At 33.7% G+C, this 13,006-nt stretch overlaps 2 protein-coding genes across 3 annotated transcripts; one reads left to right on the top strand and one right to left on the bottom strand.

Moving 5' to 3' along the window:
- The first annotated feature begins 1,744 nt into the window (after positions 1-1,744).
- LOC137820379 (SWI/SNF complex subunit SWI3A) lies at positions 1,745-6,673 on the top strand. Of its 2 annotated transcripts, none has more exons than XM_068624444.1 (7): positions 1,745-1,995; positions 2,070-2,608; positions 3,201-3,695; positions 3,996-4,123; positions 4,234-4,280; positions 6,069-6,202; positions 6,315-6,673. In XM_068624444.1, the coding sequence occupies exons 1-7, from the start codon at positions 1,905-1,907 to the stop codon at positions 6,492-6,494; spliced, it is 1,614 nt and encodes a 537-aa protein (XP_068480545.1). In that variant the 5' UTR covers positions 1,745-1,904; the 3' UTR covers positions 6,495-6,673. The 2 variants fall into 2 exon arrangements, with proteins under 2 accessions (XP_068480545.1, XP_068480546.1); XM_068624445.1 differs by having other exon boundaries at positions 1,776-1,995; positions 6,336-6,673.
- A 3,744-nt stretch (positions 6,674-10,417) lies between these two features.
- Positions 10,418-12,641, bottom strand: LOC137822763 (pentatricopeptide repeat-containing protein At1g43980, mitochondrial). The gene has a single exon (XM_068627756.1). It carries the CDS (start codon positions 12,503-12,505, stop codon positions 10,613-10,615), a length of 1,893 nt encoding a protein of 630 aa, XP_068483857.1. The 5' UTR covers positions 12,506-12,641; the 3' UTR covers positions 10,418-10,612.
- Positions 12,642-13,006: the final 365 nt, after the last annotated feature.

Below are 13,006 nucleotides of genomic sequence, written 5' to 3'. Positions count from 1 at the left end.
CAAGCCCATAAATTTTGGTAGTTAATATTAAATATCAATTTAAAAATTAATTTATAATTTTTTATTAATAATAAAAAATATTTTAAATATTAATAGTTTTTTAATTTATAAAATAGTATTTAACTTAGTTAACATAATAATTAATTATTTATTTTATCTTTATAATGTATTAAATATAATCTCACTAAAAGTTTATAACACCATATTCAAAAAAGTATTCAGTAACATTATTAAATAGTTGTGAACAAGAAAATACCTCAACAAAAGAATCAATATGATTTGTTTTAACATGTCTCAAAAAGAGAATAATCCTATTCATGATTACCCCTTCTTATGTGTGTACATGTATTTTGAACACCTTTACAAATTTGTTTAAGAAGAAGGAGTGTAATGAAATCTTTAGAGCATGCATTCCAAAGAATAATTTCATATCTAATTAAATTAGTATTAATACAATTTTCAAATCATAAAACAATTTAATAAAATATTTTTGTGTAGACTATTCTGTTTATTTTGTTTGTTTTTTATGATTTTTTTTCTTACTTTAAATCACCAACTACGGTTTAAATTTGAATATTTTATTAGTGGTAACTGCATTTCTAGTATCCGTTACTATAATTTTTTTAAATCTCCTTGGTCTTTTGTTGCTTTGTTTACATTAATATGCTATTTATGTTTATTTATGTTTGTAAGGCTTGATACCACTTGAACAAAATCAATCATGTTTTGATCGTACTACCATACTTAACTTTTAATTTTACTACACCTTTTTCTTCTTAAAACATGCCATGCCATATGCTTGTAATAAATTTTATTCTGTTAAGATTTCTCTTATTAGCATACCTTATTTTATGGAACTTTCATGAAGTGTTTGACCTCAATGATAAAGACAGGGAGAATTTATTGTTCTTAATATTTCAGACATAACATGATCAGTTTATTATCTAGTAAAGCCATATATTTTTAACAATTAGCCTTTCAAACCAAACTCAAAAGATTGCTTTGACTATACAATTACTTTCAGAGCTTACAAAATGATTTTTTAAAAATATTTTGATCTTGATTTATTTTACCCCTTCTAAATAAAACAAACATTTTTTAATAATGTTACATTTAAATTCTATTAGTAATATTTTTTCAATCATTGTTACATGCAATTCGCAAGTTAATTTTTAATTCCATTGTTTTATGTAAAGTAATCAAACTTATGTAAAAAGAAGAATTCATCAAACTTGTGTGTACTAAATAAAATTCAACTTACAACAATAATTCTTGATTAAAAGAAGAATTCAATCAATAAAATCTGATTAACAGAAACTAACATACAGCAAAATTTTAAAAAATTTCAAAATTATGTTATACTTTAAATTATATTTAATAAAATCAATTAATAATTAAAAACAAGGATTTTTTTTAAATACACAAAGTAGTTTAAATAATCCATTAACATGTGCTAAAAACACAAGTTAATAAAAATAGTTAAAGAATACATTATTATTATTATATATGGATAAATTTGTATATATTATTTTAATATATATTTACATTTCCTTCTATTTTAAAACATGTTTTAGAAGCTAACTCTATTTAAAATATTGATCAAATAACAAAACTGAATGAATTTTTTTAGGATTTTTTTTTTTTATCTCAAATGATATTTTTTTTCTGGCGGGGAGAAAAGTATTTATTTTAACAACAATAAAGCTGAATTTTATATTTATTTAATTATTTAAAAATACAATCCGATTAAAAACATCGGATGAAGTTATCGGGTCGGGTTAGAAGTGTGACCCTAACAGCGTGAATGATGGGTCATTGCTAAAGTGTCTGCCTCTGAAGTGATCACCAACGACGCGGAAACTGGGCGAAATATAGCCCACGCCACCGTGTTTGGGTCAGTCGTCATGGAAGTCTCAAAAGATCCTAACTCAAACCCGGGTCACTTCGAAGATTCAGATTCCGAACTCGAACTCTACACCATCCCAAGCTCTTCAAGTAAGCAATCTCTCTCCCAACCCTAATTTTTCCCTCTCCCCATTTCAACCTAACCGGCGTGGTCGTTTTGTAAGGATGGTTCGCGTGGGACGAAATTCACGAAACCGAGAGAACAGCGTTCAAGGAATTTTTCGATGCGAGCTCGATTTCGAGAACCCCCAAAATATACAAAGAATACAGAGACTTCATCATCAACAAGTACAGGGAAGAACCTTCCAGGAGGCTCACATTCACCGAGGTGAGAAAATCGCTGGTTGGTGACGTCACGTTTCTGCACAAGGCGTTCCTCTTCCTAGAGAATTGGGGTTTGATCAACTACGGCGCGCCCTCTGCTGCAGACGTGGAGAAGGAAGAGGAGGAGGAGGAACCGTGCAAGGTTCGCCTCGAAGAAGGAACCCCCAATGGGATTCGCGTGGTGGCCACGCCGAACTCGTTGAAGCCGATATTGGTGCCTCGCGGTGCGAAGACTGGTGGAAATGCGACCGCGGCTTCTCTCAAATTGCCACCGCTCGCCTCCTATTCGGATATTTATGGGGATTTGATTAGGCAGAAAGAGGGGAACTGTGGGCTTTGCGGTGGCAAATGTGGTTCAGGACATTACCTATGTACTCAGGTTATTACTTTAAAAAAAATGTTTTTTTAATTTTTGTTTGTATTAAGGTATTACTTTTAGTGATAGATTGTGTGGTTCTTTGGTTGTATTTCCTCTTTATATCAGAGTGAAGGAGTAGGGGTCATCTAACATTTTGTTTCAGGTAGTGCTAGCTGGTGCTTTGCACTGGGTTCGTCTTGGTTTGGATGTTTAAAATCTTCTACATTGGATTAACTGTATGCTCGTGTAAGGGAGGGATTTTGAGAACTGCATGATAACCTTTGCCTTTGTTTCACATACTCTGAATCGAGGATAATGTTTTCTGCTTCCTATATTTGTAAAACCATTTTCACCCTTACTTATGTATTCTGTTTATCTGTTCGAAAATGGAGTTTATGTACTTCATTTAACATCCCCATGGCCTCTTGAATGTATGCTGATAAAGCATGTTCGAAGTTAATTAATTTGGGGAGATTTGTTTATCTCCTTCTGTTTGCCTCTTCAGCTAATTTTATAAAATTCCATGCCATTAAACATTCTATATGGGATTTTACTTATATTTCTGAAACTGGTTTCATTGTTGGTTATTCTATTCTATTTTAATATCATGCAGGATAATATCATTATTTGTGCAAATTGTTTCAAAAGTGGGAATTATGGGGAGAAAAGGTCTTCAGAGGATTTCGTATTGAGTGAGTCAAGTGAAAATAGTGGCAAACATGACACTGTCTGGACTGAGGGAGAAATTCTTCTCCTTTTGGAATCTGTTTTGAAGCATGGAGATGACTGGGAGCTTGTTGCTCAAAATGTTCAAACCAAGACTAAACTTGATTGTATCTCAAAACTCATTGAGCTGCCTTTTGGGGAGCTCATGTTGGGCCCTGCTCACAGAAATGTCAACATTAATAGTGCTAATGGCGTTGTGGTGAACAATGCCAAACAAGTTCAGTCATCTTCGTCTGACAACCAAGAAATTTCAAAGACAAAGGATCAACCTCCTGAGCCTACAAATGAAAATGAGCAGAATGGGGATGCTGTGAAGGAAAGTCCTTCAAAAAGACAGCGTGTTACTCCCCTGTCAGATTCCAGTTGTTCACTAATGAATCAGGTAGTCTTGAATTTCATATCCTTTGTTATACGTGTAACTTATAATTTTTTTAATCTGTTGCATTCCCTTTTTGTTGACTCATTGTGGAGTTATCTTATGTGTAACATTTTTGGATTTTGTGAAAGGCTCATATCATACCTGTGTACACTGTGTAAATGCCTCTTGGCCCGTCTCATCTCTAGTATATGTGAATATTGGTTGTAATATTTTATATTTTATTTGAAATAAAGTTGTTTTTGAATCAGTTATTGCTTTCACCTCCTTCATTATGACCATGGGTTTTTTTATGTTTTGACTTAGGTGGGACTGATCTCTAATGTGGTTGACCCTCATATCACAGCTGCCGCAGCTGATGCTGCTGTTTCAGCTCTTTGTGATGAGAATTTGTGTCCAAGGGATATATTTGATGTTGAAGAAGATTCAGCAAGGTCTGCCAAAAACCTATTAGTTTATTTTCATTAATCACATTTTGCTGACTAGTAACTTACTATTAAATATGGCCTTTATACATCCTGATACTTGTTATTCTCTGTATCAGAGATCTTGAGGGTGAAGGTTTAGAGATGGAGAGGTCCTCTCTATCAGGTATTTTATTTTTTTATTATGTACACTAAGCTGGTATTCTGATATTCTTTTCACAATCCATATAATTTTATGTTCATTTTTTGCATACATTTGCCTCCCCTAAAACTTATCTACTTTATATGAAACGAAAAAGCTTTGGCTCCTTCGATGCAAGTTGTATAGATAATGGTGATACTTGTCCATTATTTTTCTTCATAACCTTTGCTGTTTTGCGTGGTATACTTCTCAATATTTACAATACCAGATTCATTTGTCAGTAAAGGGAGGCTGTGTAATTAGGGGGACATCGTATTAGGAAACCATATCAGGGAGGGCAATGGTTACTCAGAGGTAAGTTCATGTTCCTCGTCAGATGAAAGTTTGAGCCTGTACCTTGTGAAGGTGCATTATAAGGATTTGGATGGGATTAAGTTGCTAGAAGTTAAATTCCTCAATTGGCTAAGCCCCAAAGCCAAGGATCTGCAAGTATATTTGCATAGGCCCAAGACACCAAACACTGGTTAGAAAGGTTTGTTTTTTGGTCAGCAATCAAAATATATAGATATGGTACAAGGGGTACCAACCTTCATAAAAAAAATCAAGAGGAAGAATAACAATTCAGAGAGGGGGTTATATGTTATTTACAGCGATATTAATAAATAGTAAATAACCAAGAAATCTTCCTACTTGAGCAGATAACAACCATAAAAAACTGCAACTAGAGGCAAAAGAAAAAAGTGACTGTATATACATTTATGCCTACCCTGCCAGCTATCTGAACTAATTATAATTATCTTGTCTTCCTCCCCTTTCAAGCATGCTTCTTCTCACAATCTTGTGAGACTTAATCCTGGACTGAGATCCCATCGTATATACATAGTGTTAATACACTGATTGAGGCTATTGGTCTATAACCAACAAAGCATTTAATGTACTGAAGTGTTCTATGTATGTCAAACATCTTTCCTTGAAGTACACACCAGTTACACTCCTTCCAAAGGCTCCAAACAATTGCAAGCCACAGTAAGTTGGGGGACAGAGAAGGTGAATCCAATGCAAAAGGGAAAGAGTGATTTACGTGGGATTGTGATGCTATTTATGTTTTTCTTCATTTAGAGCTTGAGCTATGAGAGATTTTCCATAGCTTGGGATCGTTCTGCTTATTTTTCTATTTCTCGCTCTCTCAGTTTCCGTCTCCCCATTTCCAGATAGGAAACATTTCATATTTGATTTCAAGCAACCCATTTTAGGGCAAGGATTGCTTAGTTAAGATGAAGTATAAAAGTCGAGCATGAAGTATAAAACAATTGAGAAAAAGGGCATAGGTATAGGATAGGATAGGACTGCTTAAAAATAATAAAATACTGAAGACACGAAATAAAGTCAAGAATAAAGAATTCAAAGTTTAAGTGTGCTATTTTCGACTTGACAATTCTTTTTACCTGTTGCTTCTTACTGGGGGTCATTTATGGGCATGGTTTTGCATTTTTCTTGCTCCGTATCATGAAACTGTTCAGAAATTACAGCATGAAAGATTGATTTCTTACGTATAATATGATTTTGAAGAATGAGTTTGCCCCCCCCAACCATAGCACTTATTTCAATATCAATCACTAGTCCTTTTCAGATGCGTCAATTGAGGTTTACTTCGGACAAGAGAAATAAATAGAGAGCTTTAATTTTTTTACTTTAAATTAACATGCACGTATCCTATTTTTTTGGGCATCATTTGTTGATATATGTATTTGTGTATAAACATTGTGTATGTAGTAGCTGCTTGTCACCTTTAATCTGAGCTTGCTCTTGCAGAAATACCTTTGCCACTGCGTGTAAGAGCTGCCACTGCAACTGCTCTTGGAGCTGCAGCTGCTCGAGCAAAGTTGTTGGCTGACCAGGAAGTCAGAGAGATTGAACATTTAGTAGCAACTATAATTGAAGCTCAGGTTCCTAGTTCATGATTTTTTATATCTTCAACTCCTGTCCGCACCCTAATTTCTCTGGTTCATGTCTCCATTTAGGGGTTAACTATTTTTTATTTGCTTATTTGTTAACTAGATCAATAAATTGCTGTACAAGGTTAAACATTTTGACGATCTGGAGCTGTTGATGGAAAAGGAACATGCTGAAATGGAAAATATAAAAGATTCTATCTTGACTGAACGGATTGATGTGTTAAGGAGAACATTTAGATCTGGAATCACTAGATGGAAGGATTATTCTTATGTAAAATCTTAGACCATGTATAGTTTTGGTACTCGATGGGTACGATTGGACTGCCATTTTACCTAAGGGCCAACGAATTACTGTAAGATTTAGTATTCAATATCATTTTTCATCAGTGCCAATGTAGTAATGTAAAATTGATTATTTATTACACCGTAATCCAGTTATCAGCTAACAGCTTTGAAAAGTTATATCTTTTATACTATCTAAACCTTTTTGGGTAGCGCTTACGTGCCATTGATATTTCTAATTTTGGCTTTTGAATTGGATACTATATATTCGTTTAACTTCTGTTCTAATGTAATTAAATTGTACAAAATTCAAGTTCTTTCACTTATAAAGTTTCTTGTGTAGACTATTACACTGCATCATAAAAGATGCCCAGTTGCAGACTTTATGAGTTTCACGTTGAGTAGAATGAACTACTTAAGTCTTGAGGTTCTTCTCACCTAGGGTTGTACTCTCTTTTTGTGCTTAATTCCTATTAAGTGATGTTTTTATTGAGATTTAAGTCCATAAAAGGGTTAGTTATATAGTGGATTAAGATGCAAGCCCATTAGTAAATGATTGGCACCTGAATGTGATCATTATGAGTTCATTATATATGAATCTCTGATCAAGCATGAGTAACTTGGTCCCCCCTCCAAATATATAATAATTTAAAAATTAATTACTGAAAAAACTATATAATTAAAATAAAATTGTATAATGCATTATATAAATTTGCATGTTCCTATTTTAGTCTTTATTCTAAGCCTCATGACTTCGCATTCTTTTATTCTTAACGGGGATTAAATTTCGTCGAGTGAAAAGTCACTAGAACAACACATTATTCCAATGTGCATAAATTTGTATGTGTGAATGTTCGTATGTTCCCTTTCTATGTTTGCTTATAGGATTGATATTTTTGGTGTCAATGTGCTTTCCTGATGGTCGTTTTGTTGTATGATAGAACGATGGACCTGGAGTAAGAAAATGTGTGATATGTCTTCATTCTCTGTACTTTCATTAATCTTATAGTTCGGCTATCCTAAAAGTAGCTAACACGGCAAAAGAAATACAATTCTACAGAAATATAAAAGTAAAACAATTTTTCATTTATTCAATTCTCCTCTAGGTAACATGTGTCTATATCATTTGATAGCCCCTACAAATTGAGAAGGAGACCTAGCTTGGAAACAAGATAATGAAATTGTTGGGGGTCAAAACTTTGTTATAAATGTTAGTAAATTGCCAAGAAAATGAAATAGGCAATAGTTTCGTTAGCCTACGTTGAGTCCTTTCTATGTGACAATCCAACTCTATATACTTTGTACATTCATGGAAAATCAGGTTGACAACTATATATAGAGCAAATTGGTTGTCACAATATAGTAAAGACTGTAAAGATTCACTTTTGAAAGGAACTTGAAGATCTTGCAAGAAAAAAGTAAGCCATTGAATTTCACAATTTGTAGCTGTCATGACCCTATATTTACAAGAACTTTTGGAGCTTATGGTTTGCTTATTTGACTTTCATGAAATGAGTGAAGAGTCGAGATACACACCATAACATGTAATGGATCTCCTTGTGTCAAGATAATGTTAGAATGTATGGCCAAAACAAGAGGGAGGTGAATTGTTTTCACAAGATTTTTGTAAAGATTTTTGTAAAGATTTGAAGTATATAAAGATTTGAAGTATAGTGAAAAGTTATGTAAAATCAATCAATTGATTTTCTGTCTAACTTGATAAAATAACAGATTTATAGTTCTTTTAGAAAAATCAATCATTGGAAGGGTTTTGCCAGTATATGTAACCGAATCGAAAAACCTGAAAGTTATTGACACTTGGTTGGAAACATGACTATTATTAGACATGTGTGAGTGATGTAAGAGAGTTATAAGGCTTTGATACTGCTATTTGGTGAAACCAAACTCTTGTTGACCTTGATTTTCCTTGAAGGGTTCAAATTCTTATTGCCTTATATCAGATTCATCATTGCAAAAAGTTGCATTGGCAAATGAATGCTTGGGGTTATGCTTTGTGAACTTAAAATGCAGCGAGAAACTGTTTCTTGTAGCAGGAGTCCACAATGTGACCCATCTTACCACAATGGCTACAAACTTTATTACCATAACCATGACCAAGGTTTCCATTTCCTCTCCCACCATAACCTGAAAAAGGTGTATCCTCTTCCTATGTTATTTCTTTGCCAATAGCAACCATGACCTTGGGGTGTTCCACAGTTTCACCAAACATTTGTCTTTCCTGCTAAACGAGTATGGAAAAAACACGATTCAAAAGGAGGTAAGGTGACCATGAACATGATTTGGTACTTCATTCACAATGGAATATCCATCATTCAATCCTCAAAGAAACTTGACCACTTGGTCTTGAGTTTTACTTTTCTAAATATTAACGGAGGCTACCAAAAAAACTCAAGTTCATCCCATAGAGTTTTTAGTTCACTAAAATATTTAGTGACACTTAGCTCTTGCTTAAGAGAAGTGATTGTGTCTTAAAGATTTGCAATGCGAAACAAGTCTCCTTTAGAAACCGCTCTTCAAGATCAAACCGGATGCTAGAAGCAATGTCTCTCCATATGATACTCTGAGCTATGGAAGGAGAAAGAGATAGCAGAAGTAAAGACACAACCATTATGTTTGTCCTATCCCAGATCGGGTATATATGATTGGTGCGAGTTGGAGCTGAGATGGTTCCATCAATTAAATCAAGTTTATTTTTAGAGACTAAACTCATTCAAAACGATTGTGACCATTAATGGTAATTAAGGGAGTTGAGAATAGAAGAAACAAGGATTAGGTATGGGTTTTCAGATGAGTGAAGATAATATGGTGATCGGGATTCTTAAGATGGATCAATATCCTTAATTGAAATATAGGAAATCAAAGCTCTGATACCATAATAGAAAACTTAATAAAAGAGATGACGTATTTCTAAATTTGCGTATGCTTCATTTTTCACACTCTACGAGTTGTAGGAACGATAAATAGGTATTAAAAAAACTGACATGTACAATATTGAAGTGTTTCTAAGCAAAAATTGATGGGTTCCATATTGAATAGTTGTATTTGTGGTTTATCAATGTGAATCAAGGAAAGTGGATTTATTGGATGGATTTGTCAAAAGTAGGTTGGGGGAAGTATACTGTTAACATTCCTTTAGTTTTCATCTAACGGAGTATATGTCAAAGGAAAAATATAAGTAGAAAGGTAACTCGCATGATAAATAAAATTAATCATAAATTATAGTGAACTGCTTTATTCTAGGTAAGGAAAACTTTGAGACTATTTTGAACAAGACTAGTCAAGATATATATAAAAAAAATCAAGATAAATAAATTTAGATAATTTTTGCTATAAAAGATAAGAGAGAAAGACTAAATAAACTTTTTCATAAACTAAAACTAATTTATGCATTAATTAAAAAACATCTTTAAAAATTTTACGTATTTTACAAATTAATTAATACATAAAAATTAATCTTAATTTATGGAAAACATTAAATTTTTTCTTGTATTTTTATTTTAAAGTGCCCTTATGAGAAATTTGTTGAAACAAATCCTTAGTGATGTTATGAGAAATATGGCCTCCCAGAGCATACAATCACTTAAACATATGCCTAACATACCAAATATTTCATTAGCCCCTGATTTGTGAATGTATGAAGGAGAGACATAAAAATCAAGTATTTGTAATGATTTTAATTTTTATTAATGTATAATTGATTTAGTTATTATTGAATCCTTAATATACCATCTATTTATGACATTCTATCAGTTATAGTTGATCTATCTTAAAACAACTCAATATTTCATTTACATTATGCTGATAAAAAAAATCTACTTACATTAGAGAATGTATTAAAAAAGTGTGTTACAGTGTTCCTACCGTTCTTGTATTATATTGAAACTAAACGTACTTTGAGATGGATTAACGATGAATGAATGAGTATCGTGTAAATAATTTCTTATGAGAACTAATAGAAATAGCTGATTTAATTTGTACTTTGTTACAGCTAAATCATATATTTTTCTGTCTCCTTCCCCTCTTCCTCTGGCACTATCACTTCATATATTCCTTGCCAACTGCTACAACTTTTCTTAAATTTATTGGCCTATACAATTTTTAGACAAAACCTTCAGTCTCCATCTCCCAGTCCAGTAAATTCAACAGCAAATAAAGATCCTTGCCACCATAATGTTGTAATTGATTTGACTCAAAAGTGTATAAGTTGTTTTTTATTCCAATCCAACTGCATCCGATGACCTCTTTAGTACCTTTAGTTTCCACAGCCTTTCTCATTCGAACCATGGTCTCCCATCTACCCCTCATTTGATATGTTTGAGCCAAAACCAAGTAGGGTAAGGATGTTTGTGTTTCCCTATCGATTATTTTCTCTGCAACTCCTTCTATAATTTGCAGGTCTCCATAAACTGCACATGCAAAAAGAATTGACCTCCAAATGCCAGAGGTACTTCTATACGGCATTGTTTCTATGATATCAATGGCTTCTTTGAGTTTACCAGCTTTACTCAACATTGCCACAACACATTCATAATGTTCTTCTTCTGGTTTTACTCCAAATTTAATCTCCATTGAGGAAAATATTTCAATTCCTTCATCAACCAATAACCCATAGTTGCATGCTAGTAGAACTGAAGTAAGTGTTATTCGATCTGGAAGCATGTCCTCTCTAGTCAATAATTCCCTGAAGAGGTCCATGGTGGAAGACACTCGCCCATTGTAAGTCAGACCCATCAGCATAGTGTTCCATGATACCAAATCTTTTATTTTCATTTCATTGAAGATATTCAAGGCATCGTCAATAAACCCAAATTTGGCATACATGTCAACAAGTGAATTGGCAATAACTGCATCTGACTCAAAACCTAGTTTAGGAACCAAAGAATGGATTTGATTACCCATTTCAACTGGTAACAAAATTGAAACAGAACTCAGGAGAGAGCTAACCATGTATTCTGTTGGCCTGATATTCTCCCTCAAGGTCAGCACAAAAAGTCGCAGAGCATCTTCCCCTAAATCATGTCTAGCATAGCCTGAAATCATGGAATTGCATAGAGCTGAATCCCATTGATCTTGTTCCTTAAAGAGCTGAACAGAATCCTCCAATCTGTTGCATTTGGAAAAGAGGTCAATAGCAGCACTGGATACAATGCTATTATAAACAAATCCCATCTTGAAACAATAGGCAAAAACCTGCTTACCCTTGTCCAAGTCTCGCAAGTTAGAAGAGACACTCATTAACATTGAACATGTAAACTGATCGGGTAAAAACTCGACACCTCTCATCTGATAGAACAGCTCCAGAGCCTGCTCATGGTGCCCAGCTCTTTGACAGGCCCAGATCAAAGAGTTCCAAGATATAACATCAAACTGTTTCATAGTCATAATCACACCAAAAGCATATTCAACCAGACCAAGCTTTCCATACATTGTTATTAACGAATTCCCAAGAACTACATTATCCAAATCCATCTCACTTCTGATCATCCTACAATGTATCTGCTTAGCATGGGAGGGACTTGACACGAGTGACATCACAATGGAGAAAGTGAACCCACTGGGCCTCACATCAGTGCCTTGCATTTCAACAAAAAGCTCCAATGCATGACTTAAAAACCCAAAAGAAGCATAACCCGAAATCATGGAGTTCCAAGTAACAACATCTCTAGCAGGCATTACATCAAACACGTGGAAGGCCTTGCAAAGCTGGCCACTTTTCAGAAACCCCTTTAAGAAAATGTTCCAGGACGTGGAGTTCTTGTGTGAAATATCGTCAAACACCTTCAGTGTGTCATTGATGTGGCCGAGCTCTGAGTAGAGATTGAGACAGCGATTACCCAGATAGGTGTAGGTGTTAAGACCCAGTTTGAAGAAATGGGCATGCACGACTTTGACAAAATTAAGAGATCTTTGAGATAAACAGTGGTTTAGGAGAAGAGAGCAATAGGAAAGAGGAAAGTGAGGACCTTTCGTGTGCTTAAAAAATGGGTACATGCAAACGCTATTGTCACGCTCACAGGTACATTTGAGAGTTAGAGATAACACTCAAAAACAAACGCACGCTGAATTACAGCTTTCTCAAGTTTTCATCTCTGCCTTTGATGATGCAGTGTGATACTGATACCAACTCAACGTCAATCTAAAAGTGAACATTTTCTTTTAGTTATAATACATGTTCGAATAAAATTGTTTAATTTTATAAATTTAAAAGAATAGATATATTATTAAAACTCTAGGAATTAAAATTTAATCTTTTAAACTATGGTGACAAAAGTAGATTTAAATCAAAAAGTTATTTTGAAAGAAGAGAACAACATATTAGAAACATAAAAAAGAGAGTAACATATAAATATTATAGGTAAATGCTAATTTGCGTAGACTTATTTAGTCACCTTGTTTTCATTTCTTTTCTACTCGATTGCATTTGTAATAGCTCTCTTCCACCTCTTCTTATTTTCAATTATTACTTGTACTAGATTTGTTACCACACTTTTT

This window comes from Phaseolus vulgaris, chromosome 9 (assembly GCF_000499845.2).
Source record: "Phaseolus vulgaris cultivar G19833 chromosome 9, P. vulgaris v2.0, whole genome shotgun sequence".
NCBI lineage: Eukaryota > Viridiplantae > Streptophyta > Magnoliopsida > Fabales > Fabaceae > Phaseolus > Phaseolus vulgaris.
The sequence above is the reverse complement of the archived record's forward strand: the minus strand, read 5'-3'. Positions and strand labels throughout refer to the sequence as shown.